At 46.9% G+C, this 22696-nt stretch overlaps 1 protein-coding gene and 1 pseudogene across 12 annotated transcripts in view; one reads left to right on the top strand and one right to left on the bottom strand.

Annotated features, from left to right (window-relative positions):
• The window catches only part of PLAAT3 (phospholipase A and acyltransferase 3), a 30674-nt gene extending 7978 nt beyond the window's left edge, over positions 1 to 22696 (bottom strand). Inside the window, exons 1-4 of one of the 12 annotated variants that reach the window (XM_025446037.3) lie at positions 22566 to 22696; positions 21888 to 21963; positions 7292 to 7394; positions 243 to 511 (exon numbers count right to left, since the gene is read on the bottom strand). In XM_025446037.3, the coding sequence (XP_025301822.1) occupies positions 243 to 511; positions 7292 to 7394; positions 21888 to 21902 (387 nt within the window). In that variant the 5' untranslated portion in view covers positions 21903 to 21963; positions 22566 to 22696. Of the gene's footprint in view, positions 1 to 242; positions 512 to 7291; positions 7395 to 21887; positions 22270 to 22446 lie in introns of those variants that run through there. The other 11 variants (XM_035701743.2, XM_025446036.3, XM_025446035.3 and 8 more) reach the window with 11 other exon arrangements.
• Positions 4039 to 4588, top strand: LOC112659355 (peroxiredoxin-1-like; annotated as a pseudogene).

The following is a 22696-nucleotide window of genomic DNA, read 5'->3' as shown; positions in this document are numbered from 1 at the left end:
GCCTCAGAAAATGAGCTGTTTATGCTCCACAGCTCCTCTGTGCGAGGTCCCAGGAAACTTCTGGTGTGGTCTCTTCACTTGCAGCAATGTTTAAGTGAGAAAAGACAACCAGCACTATCCTGGAAACACAAGATTCCACCCTGGCTGTGACTCACAGACTGCACTGGTCTACGGGGCCCGGCCACCATCAGCCCGCAGACTGCTCTGGCTCATGCGGCCAGGGACACAGGCTGAGGACGCACCTGGTCACTGCGGGCCACCCCGTAGCGCAGCTCGTTCACAAAGTGCTCGCAGTTCTCACAGGGCAGCGAATAGGGCAACTCCTGCCCCACCAGCTCCTCCGCCCGCTGGACGATTTTGCTGGGCGGCAGCGGCGAGTACTTGTCATCGTGTTTGTTATTAATCTGGTACTTGTCTCTCCCGACCACATCGTACAGCAGCTCCTTCTTCACCACGGCCTTCTCGGTCAGGGTGGACATGACGCTGGCCGCACCAGCTCCCGCAACCTCACCTGAGGATTGGCAAAGGGAAAACAGAGGGATTGGTTCTGGGCAGGCCCAGAGGGGTCCATCCACAGGCCCTTGGCACCCTCCACAACAGCATGAGCAGAAGGAAAGGGAAAAGGGAGCAGGGTCAGACATACACTGTGTGGCTCTGGAGAAGGTGCTTGTGGTCTGGGCCCTGGTTTCCTTATCTGAAATGAGGAATGGTGAAGTTTCATGATTCATTCTGATTTTTTTTTAACCTAGAGAAGGGGCCTTCTTCACCCTGTGGCTCCTCAGGGGCCCTCTTTTATACAAATATGGGCCCTGAGCACCCCCATCTCCCTGGGGGAACAGATTATGAACCTTCTGTGATTCCATCAAGGCTACACTCCCTGACAAATACAAAGCTGAAGACTGCAGAAAAGGCGAATGGATTTGTAGTTCTCCTTGGAGCAAAGTACCCAAAGGGATCCACAGCTGGAGAGGCATTGCCAGGGAGGCCCGTAGGTACACCAGCATGGCCCCGGCCAAGGCTGAGGGGCAAAGGGGCAACAAAGCTCCAGAAATTAAACTGTCTGTGGAATATTACTCTGCCATTAAAAAGGATGAGATCTTGCTCTTTGCAACAATATGGCAGACCTAGAAGGTTACTTGTGCTCAGTGAAAGAAGTCAGACAGAGGAAGACAAATACCATACGATTTCACTCATAAGTGGAATCCCAAAAACAAAAGAAGTGACTAAAGAAATGAAAAACAGAAACAGACCCATAAGACTAAACTGGTGGTTACAGAAGGGAAGGAGTGGGGAGATGGGAAAAAATGGGTGAAGGGGGTTGGGAAGTACTGGCTTCCAGCTATGGCATGAGTAAGTCATGATGATAAAAGACACAGCACAGGGAATATAGTCAGTGGTGGTGTACTAGCGTTGTATGGGACAGATAATGGCTACACTTGTGAGCACAGCACACCATGTAGACTTGTCCAGTCACTACCCTGTACACCTGAAACTAATATAACATCGTATGTCAACTACACTTCAATTAAAAAAAAAAAAAGAAAAGAAAAGAAAACTCAAAGAAAGGGAGTCTAGGGTCAATACAAGGACCAGGATGGTGTGGAGGAAAGGCTGATGTCAGCACAGAGACTGGGCAAGTGTCCCAAGGCAGTCAACCTACACAATGTGAGCGTGCTTTGTTTGTGATGGCTGAAAGACTGTGTGCGTACCAAAGAGGTAGGCCCCAGAGAGACCCACTATCCCTCGAAGAGCCTCTGCGGCCCTGCTGGGATGGGATCTCCAAGGCCTTTCCTGGCAGCGGAGGCACCCTGTTAGCTGCACAGGAACAGTCTTCCAGGTGACACCATGTGACAGGAACAAGCAATGGCAGGAGGGGCTGATCAGATTCCAGGCCTTTCCAAAGAGGACTAAGCCCCTTTGCCCTGAGTATATTCCTGAGATTTTAGAAAACCAGGGTAGTTCAGGCTTCCTACCAATAGGGCAGGAGGTGCTTGAAGGAGCCATTGGAGTAAAGAAAAGAAATGGTGCCATGCAGAGTTCTGAGTCTGTGGAGGGCGTCAATGTGGGAATGGGACCACGTGAGTTTCAGCCCCCAAGTAGGGAGGGTGGCAAGGCTGAGAAGGAGGTGAGGTAAGCAGGGTACCTACACCACGAAACTTAAGGAGGCTCCACACTTCAGGGCTAGGCATGTACACAGTCAAACCCTAAGAGTAAGGCTTCCTTAAACTTTGCGCTGAGAGTGCCGCTCTGGGGGTGGTACACGAGGGCACGGGCTGATGATCAGAAACTCTGGGCTTGGATTCTGGCTGCATCACTGAGTGGTCTTGACATGCCACTTAACTTTGCTGAGCCAATGATGTGCAAGCCCCCAAATACCTACCAAAACTGATACACAAACACATATCAATATAGTTATTTAAAGCTCCTTTAAAAAAATTCCTTTCTATTTTTAAAGTTAGTCCATTAAGGAAAATATTAAACAATCACAGAAAGGGCACGTGGCTGTGGCACACATCTGATGAGTGAGTTTTGGAAAATGTCAGACTGGGTAGTGTAGCATCGTGGGTAAAGGCAGAGTTGAAAGTCAGACAGCCAGAGTTCGAGTCCCACTTGCACCACCTCCCACCTGCTGTGTGACCTTAGGCAAGGTGCTTAACTTCTGAGTCCCCAATTCCTTGTAGCACAGGGACAATAACAGCCCTTCCTGTCTCTACAGCACCATGGGGGCGGGGTGGGGGGCTGCAAGGGTTATGGGAGCTGGCCACGTACACAGCTTTCTCCAGGGCCTGGCACAGAGTGAGTGCCCAGCAGGTGTCAGCTGTCATTATCATCAGAGTTGTTCCTCAAGCTTCCTTCTAACTCAAATCTCTACCATGTTCTGAGTGGCATGAGTCAGTCTTGACCTATCTGGCAAGATTCCTGTGAAGTTCGAGTGAGAAGATGCATGTGGAAGCATCTTTTCCCTTTAAGGAGCATCATCTGTCTAATGACTGTGGCACACCTGTCCCCAGGATCCCTGCCATGTCCTCCCTGTCTCCTGTCCACCAGGGACATCCACTCAGTATAGTCAATGTATAGTCAATGCTGCAGCCCTGCAGTATAGCGGGGTGGCGGGGTGAGGGGCAGTGCTCATCCAAGGTGCTGGAGATAGCAGCAATAAACTAGACAGTGCATCTGCATTTAAGTAGCTCACATTCTAGTGAGAAGACCCACCCCGACAATGAACAAATAGACAAAAGCAGGGACACCTGGGTGGCTCAGCAGTTGAGCGTCTGCCACCTTTGGCCCAGGATGTGATCCCACGGTCCTGGGATCGAGTTCTACTTTGGGCTTCCTGCGGGGAACCTGCTTCTCCCTCTGCCTATGGCTCTGCCTCTCTCTCTGTGTCTCTCATGAATGAATAAATAAAATAAACCTTTAAAAAATAAACAAAATCAGGTACTTTTAGGTTGAGAAAGTGTTATGGATCAGATTAAGTGAAATATTACAGGAGGGGATGACTCCGGAAGGCCCGGGAGGGAGGGCTGCTCCAGGGAATAGGTATTGAGTGGAGTCTGGAGTGATGGAAAGGAGGCAGCTATGCTGAGATCCAGGGAAGAGCATCACATACAGAAGGAAGAGCAAGGGCAAGAGCAAGAGCTTGGGAAGGGAGAGCATGGAATGCTCCAGAGGCTGTGGGAAGGCCAATGTGGTTGATGTCTAGAGACCCCAAGAGCACCGGAGAGAAAGATCTGGGTCAGAGAGGCAGGCAGAGGCCAGACCACACCAGGTCCAGTACAGACTCTGGGCCACAGTACAGACTTTGAAGCTTATTCTAAGTGTGATGAGAAAGCCGATCAAGAGCTCTAAGGGATGTCTTCTTCCTGACTGACTTTTGGTGAGTTCTGTCTCAGAGATGGTGAGAAGCACCCCCACACCCTGGTCATGGCCTTTTGCTCATCCCCCCAGGGACCTGTCTTACTCAACTTGGGGTGGTGTGATAGGGGAGGTGGCTGGGCAAGGTCTGGCACTCAAGAGTGGTTAGGTGCCAACAGCAAGATGTCTTCAGGAAATGCCAAAATTGGGCACCCTGGCCCAACCTTCAAAGCCATGGCCACTACACCAGATAGCCAGTTCAAAGGCATCAGCCTCTCCGACTACAAAGGAAAATACGTTGTGTTCTTCCTCCACTCTTTTGACTTCTCCTTTGTGTGCCCCATGGAGATCACTCAACTGCCGAGTGGCTGGTACTTCTGTGGATTATCATTTTTGTTATCTGGCATGAATCAACACACCCAAGAAACAAGGAGGGCTGGGACCCATGAACATTCCCCTGGTATCAGACCGCCATATGTACAATCACTCAGGAATATGGAGTCTTTAAGGCTGATGAATGTATCTCGCTCAAGGGCTTCTTTATTATTGATGATATAGGTTTGCTTTGGCAGATGACTGAGAATGACCCCCTTGTTGGCTCCTCTGTGGATGAGACTCTGAGACTAGTTCAGGCCTTCCAGTTAGCTGACAAGCATGAGGAAGTGGCTGGAAGCCTGGAAATGATACTATCAAGCCTGATGTGCAGAAGAGCAAATAATAATTCTCTAAGTAGAAGTAAGCACTTGGGCCCTTTAGTGCCAGGCTACAGTGGGCAGCCATGAAAACAAAATCTCTCTAGTACTACTATGATGCTTAAAACACAAGACTTTAGATTTGGTGCAGACATGGTCTGGGACAGAACAGGCCTTTCCTGAAGGGGCCAGGGAAGCCAGCCTTCCTTCCTCTGGAGGAAACAGTCTGACCTGTGCTATGGGCAGGCTAACTGATGTGTCCAGTAGTGGGACATCACTTTTGGTCTTTGTGGTTTCTGTTAAACTTGAACTGATAGAAAGAAGAAGAAAGAGAAGAAGAAGAAGAAGAAGAAGAAGAAGAAGAAGAAGAAGAAGAAGAAGAAGGAGGAGGAGGAGGAGGAGGAGGAGGAGGAGGAGGAGGAGGAGGAGGAGGAGGAGGAGGAGGAGGAGGAGGAGGAGAAGGAGAAGAAAGAAGGAAGGAAGAGAAGGGAGGAGAAGGAGAAGAAAAAGAGAAGAAGAAGAAGAAGAAGAAGAAGAAGAAGAAGAAGAAGAAGAAGAAGAAGAAGAAGAAGAAGAAGAAGGAGAAGAAGGAGAAGAAGGAGAAAGAGGAGAAGAAGGAGAAGAAGGAAGAAGGAAGAAGAAGGAGGAGGAGGAGAAGGAGAAGGAGAAGAACTTTAAGGAGAGAAATAACATAATCTGGTTTATACTTTAGAATGGTTGTGCTGGCTGCCCAGGGAAGGAGGGACTGGCCACAAGTGGGCAAGAGGCAGTGAGATCAGCAACAAGCTGCAGGAGCTTCAGATGGGTGCAACAGTGCAGACGGTGACAAGTGATTAGACCCAGAGTCCCTCTTGGAGAGAGAGACAACCAGATTTCCTGTTGCATTAGATACAGGGTGAAAAGCATTGAGGATGATACCTAGATTTTGGGCTCGAGCAGCTGTCATCCACCGGAGGCTTTCTTTCAGAGAATGTCAAGTTCAATGCACCAACTGTACACCCAAGTGGAGATGCCAAGTAATCAAGAGGTTATACAAGTCTGAAGCTAAGCAGGGAGGCCTGCGCTGAGGGGACGCTTAGGAAACACCCACCAATAGAAAGTATTGGAAGCCATGGGCCCAATGAGGCCACCTGAGAGAGTCAGGAAGAGGGATATGGGAGAGAAGGAGGAGCCCACATAGGAGACCAAGAAGGAAAGGCCCAGTGAAAGAGGAAGAAAGACAAGTGCCAGAGGAAGATCAGAGATGAAGATCTCATGTCAAATGCTACAAAGAAGCCAAGTAAGCCTTGACCAGAAAATTCACCTGTGGCTTCGTTAAGATGTGGAAAGTCTTTCGGCAGCCTTGATACGCGCTACATTGGGAGGGGGCTAAGTAAGAGAGACTGGTGGAGGGAACCAAAGACAGAATGGCAAGAGGAAGTGATGAGGGCCACAGTGGACAATCAAAGATTCACTCTACAGGGAATTAGCTAGGGAAGACATGAGGTCGAGGGAGTGTTTGTTCATTTCATCAACAGGAGCTAGTACAGTGGTTTCTATGCCAGTAGGAATAATCTAGTAGAGAGTGGGACCATAATACAGGAGGTGAGGAATTTGAGGAGCACAGTGCTCACAAAAGAGAGCACCCAGGACCCACACGTAGAGGTTGGCTTTTTAAACAAGGACAAGGCATTTTTCACATCTTAACAAAAGAAAAGGCAGACTGGGTGGGTGCAGTTGGTGGTGGTTTGGTTCACCGGAGCTGGGGAAGGTTCCATATACTCTGCTTACTTCTGATTTCTCTGTAAGTACAGGGTGAAGCCATTAGTTAGAGGTAAAAGGGGTGGGCAAAGATATGGCCAAGAATGTCCACAGCCACTATGTTCACAGCAGCCAAAACCTGGAATCCAATCCAACGTCCATTGGTAGAAGATGGGGTAACAATCTGAGGTATGTTCATATAACAGAAAATACACAGAATGAAAAAGAACTTCTCCTGCTATTCACGACCCAGTGACTCTCGCCGGCCTTACTTCTTTAGGGTAAGAAGCCAGACGTAAAAGAGCACAGAATCTGTGGCAAATCCTACGTGAACGTCTAGAACAGGCAAAAATAATCTACGGCAAGAGAACTAGAGTAGTGGTTGTCTTTAGGGAAGATGAGAGGATGCTGAAGCAGCGTGTGGGAGCCTCTTAGGGTAGTGGATATGTTCTAGATCTTGATCTTGGTCATTGTTACACCGATGGAGACTTTTTTTTTAATTCACCAACTATACACTTTACTATATTTGTGCACTGTACTGTATTTATGTTATACTTCAGTTTAAGTAAAAAGTTTAAGAAAAGGGGTAGGGAATTCTCAGAATTCTCCTAGTTAAGTCCTCTTACCTTCAGTTTACAGTAAGTCAACCAAGACTGGAGAGTAGAAACTAGATTCATCACCAAGCCTGCTGCCCAAAAGCCCATGCTCTCTTAGGGAGGTTTACACTTAATAGGTGAATATTTGATAAAAACCCTTAATATTTAAAACTGTAAAAGCAGGGCCATCCCCTTGGAAACCCACCTCAGCCCCTAGGGGGAGCCCCTAGGGTTCCAAGGAGCAGAGTTTGAAAACCATGGCCCCACACCAACCTGCCTTGTTGCAGCACTCAGGAACCAACCATTGGTCGGGGATCAAGGAGAAACCTGGGGTCACCTGTTACCCACAGCTGCCCCATCTCCCTCTCCTCCCAGCCCTGGCACAGCAGAGGCCCTTAGCACCCTTACTTGGGGGCGCCAGGTGGACCACGTATCCATCGCCAACGTAGATGGCCCAGTGTCTGTAGAAAGGGCGGAAAATCTCAATCAGGTCTCCAACTTTGGGCTCTGGCTGCAAAATCAACAAGAAGGCTGTTAGAGGGATGCCTGAGTGGCTCAGTGGTTGAGTGTCTGCCTTCAGCTCACGTTGTTGATCCCAGGGTCCTGGGATTGAGTCTTGCATCGGGCTCCCTATGGGGAGCCTGCTCTCCCTCTGCCTGTGTCTCTGCCTCTCTCTGTGTGTCTCTCATGAATAAATAAATAAAAATCTTTATAAATCAATCAATCAATCTGCAAGTGAGTATTACAAATAGCAGGAAAAAAATATCTTTTCACAGATATGCTATGGATAAACCATGTTCTCTTATGCAGTAATTGTAGTTAGTCTGGCAAAAATAACGCAGCCAGGCCTCACTGAGAACCTATTTCAAAACAATGGACAATAGTTGCAATTTATGAATCCCACTTGTTTTCCAGAATAAAAGAAAAAAGAATATTGTTTGGTAAGAATTAAGTGGCCTTCAGAAATCCTCAAAAGGGAATTTAACTGGGGGAGGGAGGTCTCCATGAATAGCAAGGACATAAAGACAAAGCAGGGATCCAGCCCTCGGGAACACTACTGATTGAACAGGAGACAATGTGAATATCCATAGTATGATGTCAAGTAAGGAGCAGTCAGGGGGTACACGGACCCAAAGAGCTCGCTGTGTTCCAGACAAATACCAAGGAAAGGAGGCCTAATGTAGAAAGATGTCTGAAAACAAATTTTCTTATTATAATAACAAAAATATCTATAAAGAAATTCAAACCCTATAGACATTAAACACCACAAGATAATGGAGCAGCAACTGTGTGGTGCTGAGTAAAAGAAACCATACCCAAAAAGCACAGCAAGTATTCTCCCATTTATGCCCCATTCCAGAAAAAGCATCACCTTAGGACAGAAAAATGACCAGTGATTGCCAAGGACAAGGAGTGAGGAGGGGAGCTGCCAACAACAGGGCAGGGGGGAACTGGAGGCAACTAAACTCTCCGTACTGTTCTGTGTGTGTGACAGCAGTGACAGTTGTGCAATTGTATGTGTTGATTAAAACTCATAGAGGGCATCTGTGTGGCTCAGGGTTTGAGTGTCTGCCTTTGGCTCAGAGTGTGATCCCGGGGTCCTGGGATCGAGTCCCACATCGGGCTCCCTGCATGGAGCCTGCTTCTCCGTCTGCCTATGTCTCTGCCTCTCTCTCTCTGTGTCTCTCATGAATGAATAGATAAAATCTTTTTAAAAAATAATAAACCCATAGAAATGAACACTAATGGGGTGTCCAGCTGGCTTGGTCAGTGGAGCAAGTGACTCTTGATTTCAGCATCATGAGTTCCAGCCCCAGGCTGGGTGTAGAGATTGATAAAACAAATATGTAAACTTTTAAAAATACAATAAAATTATTATTAAAGAAATAAATGAACACTAAAAGGGATAAATTAGACTTTGGTTTTGTTTGAACAAAATTTTTAAAATTTCTTAACAATTTTAATGGGTATCTATAGTTTAAAAGGCAAAAAAAATTTTTGATTTTTAAAATACACAAATTCCTTGCCCTTTATAAGGGCAAAGGTACTTATTTCTGAAGAGGCACAAGGCCACGCATAATTCCACTCAAGGACACTTCTATTTATTTGTTTATTTATTTATTTATTTATTTGATTTTTTTTTTTTGGACACTTCTTTTTAAAAATGAAATGAAAGGTGGTGTACTGACCAGGAGAGCCCAAGTTTCTAACTAGTGCAAGGACTCAATGTTCACATGGCAACAGGGATAAGCTTTTAGATATAGAGCCAAGTGGAAAAATGAGAATGCCCTCTGCAATGCAACACCACTTCTATAAATTAAAGATACACACATGCAAATCAATGATACTTGTCTTATAAGAACCAAACCTGAAAAGCTCATTTTAAAAAACCAACGAGAACAGAATCCTATGGACTAGAGAACATACATTAAATACTCCAGAATACTGGCTATTGAGAAGATGGGGTACAGGATGATGGTATCAGGGAACCAAAAACCCACAAGAGAGGGGGGCCTTGTAGGGACCAGTGAGGACACGGTGCCATGAACTATGAATATTAATGACTTCACTCTCTATCATAAGATCTAACTAGAATAACAATAACTGAATGATACACACGAGCCATCTCAGCAGAATCAAAGTGAAGAACACAAGGAATCAGGTTATAAAATTAGAAGTTTGAGAACCACAAGTGCCAAATTGGTGCCTCTGCTTATTTTTGTATGCAAGCTAAGAATGGGTTTTGGTTGTTTGTTTGTTTTTTTTAAGATTTTATTCATTTAAAAAAAAAAAAAGATTTTATTCATTTGGGCAGCCCCTGTGGCACAGCGGTTTGGCGCCGCCTGCAGCCTGGGGCGTGGTCCTGGAGACCCTGGATCGGGTCCCGCGTCGGGCTCCCTGCATGGAGCCTGCTTCTCTCTCTGCCTGTGTCTCTGCCTCTCTCTCTCTCTCTCTCTCTGTCTCTATGAATAAATAAATAAAATATTTTTAAAAAAAGATTTTATTCATTTATTTGAGAGAGAGAGAGAGAGAGAGAGAGAGAACAAGCTGGTGGGGAGAGACAGAGGGAGAAGCAGACTTCCAGGACTTCTGACACGAGCAGAAGGCACACTTAACCAACTGAGCCACCCAGGTGCCCCAGGCTAATAGTTTTTACATATTTTAAATGATTGGGGAAAAGTCAAAAGAAAAATGATCTGTGCACATGAAATTATATGGAATTCACACTTCAGTGTCCACAAAGCTATATTGGCACACAGCCACCTCCATTCATTTATGGATGCAATGGAGACCCTGTGACCTACAAATCGTAAAATCTTCACTATCTGGCCCTTTACAGAAAAAGTTTGCCAGCTCCTGTTATAAAAGGATTGACAGGGGATCCCTGGGTGGCTCAGCGGTTTACCGTCTGCCTTAGGCCCAGGCTGTGATCCTGGAGACCCGGGATCGAGTCCCACGTCGGGCTCCCTGCATGGAGCCTGCTTCTCCCTCTTACCTGTGTCTCTGCCTCTCTCTCTGTGTCTGTCACGAGTAAATAAATAAAATCTTTTTTTAAAAAAAGTTTTTATCATTACCTGTTATGTTCAGACTCTCTTTAAGGGAATATGATTGCCTACAATCCCAGCTGCCCAGACAGTTATATTTCATACCCTGTACTACTGCCTCCCACCTCAGCCAGCAGGACCTAAAGAAGGCATGGGGTCCCAAGCAGATCTCATCCTATGATCCTCCATGATCAGTGAAGCCAGGCCAGTCAAGTCCACACACAATCCCATTTTACCCCCTTGTCACTCTTGCTCTCCCTCTTGCTCTCATTCAAAAATCTGAACCAAGAAATGGGGGAGGGGGGATAGCTTTTTGGCAGTGGTAGCTAAAGCTAGAAAGTCATGATGTAGAGGAGGCAAGAGAGATTTCACTGGATCATGGGCCAAACCAAGGGTGGGAAGAGAGAATGCCAACTCTGGCCATATAGTAGACCCTTCGATAGTGGGAGGAAAAGAAGCAGGCAAATCAAAAATAGCTAGCTGCGTCACATCAGTGATGGGGCACTAATTTGGAGACACACTAACTCTACCAGCTGAGGTACCTGGAACCACCTTGATCCTGCACTGCCTCCCAGCTCCTTGTTATTATAGCTCCAGTTCTTAGATTTTCATAAGAGTCCCTTTACCTCTCCACATGGGTCCTTAAACTAAAACTTCTTTACTTGAGCTAGCTTAAGTGGGCTGCTTGTTAGTTATAGCCAGACCAATACATTCTATGCATTGAAAAAAACACACAAACTGCTATGATCAACTGGAAGAAAATGATAGAAAAACAGTATCTTTAATATATAAAGAGTTATTAGGAATCAACTAAAAATTTAAATAACAAAATAGAAAAAAATGGACAATGAACATGATAAATAATTTTAAAAGGAGAAATATATATTACCACTAATATAAATAAACATATTCTACCTCACTAGCAATCAAATAAATGCAAATTAAAACTGGTTTGTGATGAAATTAAAATACTAATATTAAATACAAGAAAAGATACAAATAAACACCTCATTCATTGATGGTAATAAAAATCAGTAGAACTTTTCTGAAGGGCCATTTGGCAATTTGTATTACTAACCTTAAAAATCTCATACTCTTTGACCCAACTTCTATTTATAAACCAGATCTTAAGTAAATAATCTGAAAGGGTCACAAAAATCGTGAAGTTACATCTAATGGAGAAACATCAGATACCTAAAAAGTCCTACATGAAGGGAAGCCCGGGTGGCTCAGCAGTTTAGTGCCGCCTTTAGCCCGGGGTGTGATCCTGGAGACCTGGGATCGAGTCCCATGTCAAGCTCCCTGCATGGAGCCTGCTTCTCCCTCTGCCTATGTCTCTGCCTCTCTCTCTCTCTCTCTGTGTGTCTCTCATGAATAAATAACTAAAATTTTTTTTAAAAATCCTACATGAAAATATTATTTAACTCTTGCCATATTTATATACTAGGATATTATAGGCTATGTTTTAAGTTTTTAAAAAAATACTTAATGACAATAAATGTCCATACCTAATGATTAATTAAAAAGCTTTATACAAAACAGGGCAGCCCGGGTGGCTCAGCAGTTTAGCGACGTCTTTAGTCCAGGGTGTGATCCTGGAGATCTGGGATCAAGTCCCACATCAGGCTCCCTGCATGGAGCCTGCTTCTCCCTCGGCCTGTGTCTCTGCCTCTGTGTGTGTGTGTGTGTTTCATGAATAAATAAATAAAATCTTAAAAAAAAAAGCTTTATACAAAACAGTATATTTTTTTAAACTTCGTTTAAAAAAGAAAACACATAAAGAAAGCTGTGGAAATACACCAAAATGTAAACAGTGTTTATTATCAGACAGTGACATTTAGGGTATTGATTTCTTCTTTAATTCTTTTCTAGTTTTCCAAAATGTTTAAATACATCTATATTCATTTTATTTTTTTAAAGATTTTATTTATTTATCCACAAGAGACACAGAGAGAGAAAGAGGGAGAGGCAGAGACACAGGCAGAGGGAGAAGCAGGCTCCATGCAGGGAGCCCGACGTGGGACTCGATCCCGGGTCTCCAGGATCACGCCCTGGGCCAAAGGCGGCGCTAAACCACTGAGCCACCCGGGCTGCCCCTATATTTATTTTAGAATCACACATGTGCAAAAACAAAACTCTGACAAACATTAGTGTGTTCAATTTAGGGTAATCCATACAACTACCACTATGTAACAAAATAAATACAGCAAAACAGACTGGAAGGATGTATACCAACATCTTCACAGAGATTCCTTCTGGGTGCTGGGGCTCGGGGTGGTTATTGGCATTATTTTACTTCTTTCTTTTTCTGTATTTTCCAGTTCTCCTGCAATTAGTGCCTTTAAGTTCATAGCATGCTTCCCAACATTTTATTAAGAAAAATTTTCAAACATAGAATTTAAATTGCCAAATGTTTCTAATGGCTGAGGAATATTCCATTGTATACATAGACCACAGCTTCTTGATCCATTCATCTTTCAATGGACACCGAGGTTTCTTCCCAGTTTGGCTATTGTGGACATTGCTGCTAGAAACATCGGGGTGCAGGTGTCCCGGCGTTTCCCTGCATCTGTATCTTTGGGGTAAATCCCCAGCAGTGTAACTGCTGGTCGGAGGGCAGGTCTATTTTTAACTCTTTGAGGAACCTCCACACAGTTTTCCAGAGTGGCTGCACCAGGTCACATTCCCACCAACAGTGCAAGAGGGTTCCCCTTTCTCCACATCCTCTCCAGCATCTGTTGTTTCCTGTCTTGTTAGTTTTCCCCATTCTCACTGGGGTGAGGTGGGATCTCATTGTGGTTTTGATTTGTATTTCCCTGATGGCCAGTGATATACAATGGAATATTCCTCAGCCATCAGAAATGACGAATACCCACCATTTGCTTCAAGGTGGATGGAATTGAAGGGTATTATGCTGAGTGAAGTCAATGGGAGGAGGACAAACATTATATGTTTCATTCATAAGGGGAATATAAAAAATAGTGAATGGGAATAAAGGGGAAAGGAGCGATGAGTGAAAATATCAGCGAGGGAGACAGAACATGAGAGCCTCCTAACTCTGGGAAACGAACAAGGGGTAGTGGAAGAGGAGGAGGGCGGGGGGTTGGGGTGACTGGGTGATGGGCACTGAGGGGGGCACTTGGAGGGATGAGCACTGGGTGATATGCTATATGTTGGCAAATTGAACTCCAAATAAATCAATAAATAGCCAAACATTCAACACTGAAAGCATTTTTTAATGAATATCTGTATACTGGCAGCCCCGGTGGCACAGCGGCGCCGCCTGCAGCCCGGGGTGTGATCCTGGAGACCCAGGATCGAGTCCCACATCGGGCTCCCTGCATGGAGCCTGCTTCTCCATCTGCCTGTGTCTCTGCCTCACTCTCTCTGTGTCTCTATGAATAAGTAAATAAATAAAATCTTTAAAAAAAATCTGTATACCCAACCACCTAGATTCTACTCTTGTGTTACTGTATTTGCTTTATCACAAATATGTCCACCTACTCATTTCACCTGTAGAGTATCTTTAAACTCTTCTTTTAAACTCAAATGGTCAGCATTCTGCGAAAAGCAGAGGTTAAACCCTGGGGGAGTCCAGGACAATAACAAAAGCAATAATGTTGTGTGATGTGCTTTGACTGTGCTCTAGAGCTCACTGGGTTCCTAACTCCGAGCCTGCAGCCTTCATCCCCAGCTGTGGTTCTCAGACTCCAGCCTGCACACAAATTACAGGAGAGAGGGTTGCATGCAGAATCACTGGGCACTTTTAACAAATACTCTTTCCTGCCCTAAGGCCATGGTATAAGCAGTTGACAACACCCCATGAGAATCCCTTCACCTTGGGGATGCCCATCTCTGCCTAGTAGGATCAAGGAACTCATTCATTTATTCATTCTCTCAACAGATGCTCACAGAGCTAGAAGCCAGGCACCAACTTATGTACCTGGGCTGTGTTTATGAACAAAGATCCCTGCCTTCATGAGCTTTTTGTTCAGTACCAGGGAGAGAGAGAACATTTTTATTTTATTTTAAACCTTAGTAAATAAGTAAATCATCTAGAATATTAGAAGAGATACCAAATAAAAACAAAAAGAAAGAAAAGGTAGAGCAGTGTTAAAGCAGCTGGCGGGGGGGATGGGGTAGGTGCGAGGGCTGCAACATTAAATTGCAGGTCATTTGGCTGGAGTGGAGGGGCCACAGGAGAGGTGTTGAGCACAGGATGGAGAGAGGTGTTTGCTGATGGCTCAGACAAGAGGGGCAGTGGGGATGAAAAATACCAGGTTCTGGATCTCTGTGCTGGTCAAACCAACAAGATTTGCTGATGGAATGAGGGTGGGGCATGAAGGAAAGTGGAGTCCAGATCAGCCCAGAGTTTCAGGCAAGGACAAATGGGAGGCAGAATGAGCAGGCTGGGGACAGACAGAGCCGGCTAGGGAATAGTGGGCACGCCTGCTTGGGCCGTTGGGCGAGCCGTCTGCCAGGTAGCCAAATGGAGAGGCGAGGGGGCAGCTGACTACATGAAGGTCAGGAGTGAGCTCCAGGGTGAGGGTCATTGGTGACCTTTATGATGTGGAGGCCATAACCAGGCAGGAATGGGCGTTAAGGAAAGGGAGTGGGGAGGAGCTGCAGGTAATGCTAGGAAAGGCAGCGCCTGAGATTTTTGTTGAAGTCCTGAAGTTGAGAGGGGCCATGTACGGAGTAAAGCTAGAATTCAAACCCGAATCCTACACTCTGAACCCTCACGTCCTCCTGCAATCAGAGAAGGTGCTGGGGAGGGGGTGGCCTCAGGGGGCTGATGGAGACAGGTAAGCAGGGGTGCAAAAGCACAGCTGAGAGGGGAGTGCTGGGTGTCCATGGGGGCATTTTTTTCTGCTGTGTAGCCCAGAGTGAGAACCAGAGAAGAGGGCATCTGAGGGCAGAGAGCAGTGACCCTGAAGGCCAGGCTGAGATGAGCAGACATACCTCATTCTGTGGTGGGAAACCTGAGGCTAAGGGGGATGAGCTCGCTTACCCAGGGTCAGCCTGAAAATGGCAAAGGGGCTGCTGGAGCCCCAGCCTCCTCCCCCACCACAGGGAGAAAAGAGACAGTGGAGCCCCCCACCCCCTCATCCCCACATAACCCTCCACACTCACCCCTGTGGTTCTGACCCAGCGTGAGCCCCTCAGCTGTGGGCACTGAACAGGGACCAGAGGGCATAGCCATGACACTGGCATAGCCATGACACGGGCCGAAACAAAACAAAAAGAAGGTTTTTCTTGGGGCACCCGGCTGGTGTAGTCATTGGAACGTGCAACTCTAGATCTTGGGGTCATGGGCTCAAGCCCTACATTGGGTGTGGAACCTACTTACCAAAAAAAAAAAAAAAAAAAAATATATATATATATATATATATATACATATATATATATATGAAAATATATATATATAACAATAATATATATTTTAAGCCTTTTTCTTTCATTTAAGGCCACTATGGAAGTGCTCTGATCCACACACATCTGGCCCCATTTAGCCCCACCAGTCAGAACTTAGCAGTTTTGCTTTTTTAATGAAATATTTCGGATGTACAAACAAATACAGAAAGTAGGCTCCTGAGCATGACTCATGAGCTTGTCTATATCAAGATGAGTTTTGTCTTCAGAAAAAGCATCCTGACTACAGCCTTGGGGCTCCAGGGCCAGACAGCCTGGGCTCAGATTTGGGCTCTACGACTTACTAACTGCACAGCCTTGGACAAGTTACCCAGCCTCAATTTCCCCAGCTGTAATATGAGAATAATTTGTGGGGTTGTCCTGAGGATCAAATGTGTTAATATCTATAAAACATTCAGCAAATACCACCTAGTACATAGGAAGACCTCTGTAAACACTGGTTTCTGCTGCCACTGTCCTTGGGGTGTTTTTGTTAGGTTTGATTTGGAAAGTTCTCAGCTCCAGGACCAGCTGGAGGTGCCATGGAGGTTGTGAAATCCAGAGAGCAGATTCTCCTTGTTTCGAAAACCACGAGCTGTGATAAGTGTGGAAATCCCCTGCGTGTGGAATCTCGGCCCCTGCGTGTCTGATACTCTGGGGAATGCCTGGAAAATTACCAGAAAGGCTGAAGTCCAGCATGAGTGCTGAGAAGGGACTTCCTAGCAAAGACTTGGTAGCTTGGTGCTAAGGTTTGAGGAAGAGAAGAAACCTGTGAGGGGCTGGGCATGAATCCCATCCATCAGAGGCTGCTTTTTCAAAAGCAGAACCCAAGCCCACCCAAGACTCAGCCCCCGTCTGCTCTACTGCTGTGTGACCTTCAGGAGTCACCTAACCTCTCTGAGCTTCTCTAGTATGATATGGCCATCCAGACCCATCCAGCAGAGTTCACGTGTGGAGTAAATGAGATCGTGGGGCAAAAGCTGTGAAACCAATTACACCTGTGAGAGGTTGAGGCCTTGTGCCCTGTCCCTACCAGGCACCCCTGCCCTGGGTTAGGTGGGTGCAGGGAGCATGACCTGACTGCCCATACTCCCCAGCCTCAGGTCCAGAGAGAAGGTAGAGGAGAAGCTGGACTGACATATCCCCTCTCCCCTTGCCAGTTGCTGGGAGAGAACAGTGGCAACTCCAGTGAGTACCAGGTCCTGCCTGTTGGCCCCAAAGGTCATGAGTAGTATAGAAAAAGGAGGCAAAATTTGTAAGGCCTCCCAGGCTCTTGACATCCAGGCCCAAGGCCTGTGCTATGTATGAGTCCAGCCTCACTCCACATGAATCAGGACTGCCTCCTAACTCATCTGGAAACCACCACCGCCACCAGGCACCACTTGGCACACAGGTTATCTGAAACTCTTCTTTCGTTTTTAATTTATTTTTTTTAATTTTTATTTATTTATGATAGTCACACACACACAGAGAGAGAGAGAGAGAGAGGCAGAGACACAGGCAGAGGGAGAAGCAGGCTCCATGCACCGGGAGCCCGACGTGGGACTCGATCCCGGGTCTCAGGATCGCGCCCTGGGCCAAAGGCAGGCGCCAAACCGCTGCGCCACCCAGGGATCCCCGTTTTTAATTTATTTATTCATGAGAGACACAGAGAGAGGCAGAGACACAGGCAGAAGGAGAAACAGGTTTCCTGCGGGGAACCCGATGTGGGACTTGATCCCAGGACCCCAGGATCATGACTTGAGCTGAAGGCAGATGCTCAACCAACTGAACCACCCAGGCGCCCCAGCAGGTGCAAATAAATCCCTACTACATGCTTTGATGTCACCCTTTTCCATGTAAGTTTCTTTTAAAAACTCTCCCTGACCTCTCCTTGCCTGAGGATTCTTTCCTTTGTGCTGCCTCCCTTGTGCTTGACCACAAGCCCCAGTAAAGCCTGGCCTGGAACTCCCGTTTGGCCTCTTACCAATTTCTGTTGTTTAGACAGCCCAAGGGCCCAGTTCAGTACCAATATTATGGAGCTCCAGTTTCACTCTGGATATTCACTTCCCCAGCACCAAGCCAAAGACAGCAGGGCTGGAGAAGCAGAGGCAAAGGCTCCTGGCCTGCTCATTCTAAGCCAATTTGGAACACACAGAGGAGAGAAATGATCAGCGCTGGCATTGACCAGGATGCATCACAGGCTAGACGAAAGGCTCAGAAAAACCCAGGCCTGGATAGTAGACATGCAGCCTCTGCATCCCAGGGAGATCTGGGCAGCTGCTCTCACAGCAAATGACATTTGTCAAGCCCTAAATGTCAGGCAGCAGCATACTCAAAACAGTGGGGAGGTGGGAGCTGTATTCCCTGGGTGCAAATAGGGATAAGTTGTCCATAGAAAATTTTAGAACAATAAGAACACACCATGGGGCACCTGGGTGGCTCAGTTGGTTGGGCATCTGACTTTGGCTCAGGTCATGATCTTAGGATCCTAGGATCGCCAGGTGGTCAGGTCGGGCTCCCTGCTCACCGTGGAGTCTGCTTCTCCCTCTCCAACTGCCCCTCCCCCTGCTCATTCTCTCTCTCTCTCTCTCTTTCTCTTTCTCAAATAAAAAAAATTAAAAATCTTAAAACAGGGGATCCCTGGGTGGTGCAGCGGTTTAGCGCCTGCCTTTGTCCCAGGGCGCGATCCTGGAGACCCGGGATCGAATCCCACGTCGGGCTCCCGGTGCATGGAGCCTGTTTCTCCCTCTGCCTGTGTCTCTGCCTCTCTCTCTCTCACTGTGTGCCTATCATAAATAAATAAAATTAAAAAAAAAAAAATCTTAAAACAAAACAAAACCCCATATGAGCACACCAAGAATCAATCTGCTGTGTATCATTATGAGGTACCAACAATTTTAAAGAATATTAGTGATAAAATACTACTTCCCCAACAAAGCTATTTCCTTGAAGTTCTAGTTGCTGCAGTTACAATTGAGATTAATTATATTCATGAGCCTCAGGGCACTTGCATGGCTCCATGGCTGAGTGGCTGCCTTTGGCTCAGGGCGTGATCCCAGGACCCTAGGATGGAGTCCCACATGGGGCTCTCTGCAGGGAGCCTGCTTCTCCTTCTGCCTGTGTCTCTGCCTCTCTATGTCTCTCATGAATAAATAAATAAGATCTTTAAAAAACAATTATATACATGAGCCTCAAATAAGCACATTTTTATTTCTGCTTCATTAAAAAACTTTGTCTTGGGATCTCTGGGTGGCGCAGTGGTTTGGCGCCTGCCTTTGGCCCAGGGCGCGATCCTGGAGACCCGGGATCGAATCCCACATCGGGCTCCCGGTGCATGGAGCTGGCTTCTTCCTCTGCCTATGTCTCTGCCTCTCTCTCTCTCTCTGTGACTATCATAAATAAATAAAAATTTTTAAAAAAAAAAGATTTAAAAAATAAATAAATAAATAAATAAATAAATAAATAAATAAATAAAAATAAAAAAAATAAAAATTTTGTCTTCTATGTGGAAATTCAATCGGGGAACACCTAGTCCTATAGTCTGCAGACACACAAGACTCAGCTACTGTCCCAATAGTAGGTTCCAAGGGGCTCAGAGTGGCCCAAGCTCATGCTGGGCATGGCTTTTGTGCCGATTTTCAAGGTCCTACATTTTCCTATGTTTTAACACAGAAGACAGAAGAGTCGGCTCACCCAGTGCCAGAATAAGCTAAAAGAGAAATGAATACCTTTTACCGAGAACTAGACTTATTCTAAAGCTGTAGATTAAATAAACGTCAGTGCCCACTATCATTCAACCATTTTCTCTGATTTTTTTCTCATGAAGGAAAACTTGGGAGAGTTTTGCCAAATAAGATAAAAGGTTATGATTAATTTTCTGTTGATGATGGTTTAGCAAAAATGTTTCAAAAAAATGTTTCACATGTAGAGATATTTAAAAGCCACTAGATTGATTTTTTTTTTTTTTAAAGACAGGTAGTATTGCAGTTTCTGGAATTTATTCTGAAATATGACTTTTAAAAAAAAAGATTTTATTTATTCATTCATGAGAGACACAGAGAGAGAGAGAGAGAGAGGCAGAGACACAGGCAGAGGGAGAAGCAGGCTCCATGCAGGGAGCCCGATGTGGGACTCGATCCCGGGACTCCAGGCTCACGCCCTGAGCCGAAGGCAGTGCTAAACCGCTGAGCCACCTGGGCTGCCCTGAAATATGACTTTTATGAATCTCTGACAAACCTCCCCTAATATTTAAGACTTTCCCTAGTTGTATATCTGTGGTTTCATGTGAGCGGAGCCTTTGAAATTAAAATTAATAAAAAGTCCTCCTCAGTCAGCTGTGAGCAAAGATGGATGGACAAATTGAGCTCAACTGAATACCAAGCATGAGTATGCAAAGACCAACCTTGACAAAGTCACAGACAACTTTCCAGGAGAAAAAGTTCCCAAACAGAAACTGTAATGTTGCTATTATTTATGACTATGACCAACTTACATTCAAGAGTAAGCTTTCTTTCAAAACTACATTAATGCAATTAAAAACTCATTTTTTAAAAAAAGATTTTGTTTATTTATTCATGAGAGACAAAGAGAGAGAGAGAGAGGCAGAGACACACAGGCAGAGGGAGAAGCAGGCTCCACTCAAGGAGCCTGATGCGAGACTCCATCCTGGGACTGCGGGATACATGCCCTGAGCCAAAGGCATATGCTCAATCGCTGAGCCACCCAGGCATCCCTAAAAACTCGATTTTTTAAAGCAATCTCTATACCCAACATGGGGCTCAAACCCACAACCCCAAGATCAAGAGTCACAGACTCCGTTGACTGAGCCAGCCAGGTGCCCCAAATTAAAAACTCGTAATCCATTACTTTTTTCTATTTTTTGCCATAACCTTTACTTTATTTTTCACTTTTTTACTTTTGCACTGGCATGATTTCATATACAAAGTTCAATAAAAGAAAGTTTTCACTGTTTCTTTTGTGGATATTATTACTATTCATTTCATGATTATTACTGAAAATAGTGTTGTCAGATAAGGGAGAGGGATATTTAAAATGGGCACTCCAGGCATCAAACGTGGCCAGGTAATCCTGATATCAGTCACTGTGGCATCTTTCTGTAGATTGAAATAACAGTGAAATTTCAGTTGAGCACTTAACACGTGTAGGAAGCCCTGTTTGGAGCAGGTCCTATGTCGTCAATCCTATATATCTTCACTCTGGAGAACAGAGTGGATTTGAAACCTGAAGTGCTCAGAACAGCACCTGGCACACATGTGCCACAGCAAGTGCTGGGAGGGGGGGTGACACCACCCCTGGTGAGTGGAAGGCAACAGTGCCCTGAATCTCCTGGTAGCAGGTTTTGCCAGGTTGAAAGGAAGCATTTGCCACGCCCCTTTATGATTTCTGAACCACATCGCAGGTTAGAAAAAGAAAAAGTGGGATCCCTGGGTGGCGCAGCGGTTTAGTGCCTGCCTTTGGCCCAGGGCACGATCCCGGAGTCCCACGTCCGGCTCCCGGTGCATGGAGCCTGCTTCTCCCTCTGCCTGTGTCTCTGCCTCTCTCTCTCTGTGTGTGACTATCATAAATAAATAAAAATTAAAAAAAAAAGAAAAAGTGAAAGCCTGGAAATTGCTGGGAGGGCAGGTCATGGGATAAGTCAGCTGAGACCAGAAAAGGTCTGGGAAAAGGTCAGACCCGAGTAGGGCTTAGGGCAGCAGTCTAGTCTCAGACATCTGGCGCCAGGAGCCAGTCCAGGTGTTGCGGTCTAACTCGGGAAGGCGGCCCAGGGCCTTCCGGGGGGCAGGCCCCCCACTTGCTGCCTCCCTGGTCCTGGAGGTCCTGCCTTCCTGGCATTGGTTTCAGGCAGGTGCACACGCAAGAGCAAGTAGTAAGTAAGACGCCCGGACCAGGTGCGGGCGAACCCACACCAGACACCTGCTGCCCAGAGGCGGCGGGAGGTGCGGCCCACATCCTCCAGGGCCCTCTCCCGCCGTAATCACCCCGCTCCAGGGCGGTGCGTGGCCCCTAAAGCAGTCCGCCCCCGGCCCACGTCGCCCCACACTTACCGTGGATGCGCGCATCTTTCTTGGTGCTCTGGGCTCCGTCTCAGGCTGGAGTTCGGCTTACTCGCCGCGTAAAGGCCTGCGGCGGGGGGAGCAGGGGTTCGCCGGGTCACGAGGAGGGCACGGGGTCCCCAGGCCCCCGGGCACAGTGCGTCCTGGCGAGGGGAGCCCCCGAGCCCCCGCCCAGCACCTCACCCTGGCGTAGGTCCGCGGAAGGGCGGCTCCACCCACCTCTCGAGCTCGGAGGCGGCGCGGCCGCCCGGGCACAGGTTTAAAGGCCGCAGAGGCCGGGGGCGGGCCCGGCTCCTCCCCGAGCGCCTGACTCATGGGAACCGCGCTCGGCTCCCGGCGGAGACCGCGACAGCCCCTCCGACCGCTGGGGCGGGGGCTGGGGCCGGGCCCGGGCTGCCTCCACTCACCGCCGCCGCCTGCGGGCGCCCGGAGCCCGGGCCTAGCGCTGCCCGCTGCCTGCTGCCTCCGGGGGCCGCCCGATGGCTAAGGCCGTCTCGAGTTAGACGCGCTCTGTACCCCCCCCACACTGGACTGGGCTCCACTTACTTACTTTCTCCCTTCAGGTGAGCTTACAGTTTAAAACTGTATTAAATTTGAAAACTAGTTGAAGGTTTTGAGAGGTCAAGAAAGCAAACTATGGGGCCTTAAGCCATCAGATATCCCCCAAACCTGGCTCGCAGCACGAATTCCACGAATGAATGACCAGAGACAGGCCATTCCCGGCACTGGGCTCTCTGGCTGGACTGTGACGCTCCCGAAGAGAAGAATCAGCTCCTGTTCCTCTCTCCTCCCACTCCCAG

Source organism: Canis lupus, chromosome 18, assembly GCF_003254725.2.
Source record: "Canis lupus dingo isolate Sandy chromosome 18, ASM325472v2, whole genome shotgun sequence".
Classification (NCBI taxonomy): domain Eukaryota; kingdom Metazoa; phylum Chordata; class Mammalia; order Carnivora; family Canidae; genus Canis; species Canis lupus.
This window is presented reverse-complemented; position numbering and strand designations above follow the sequence as displayed.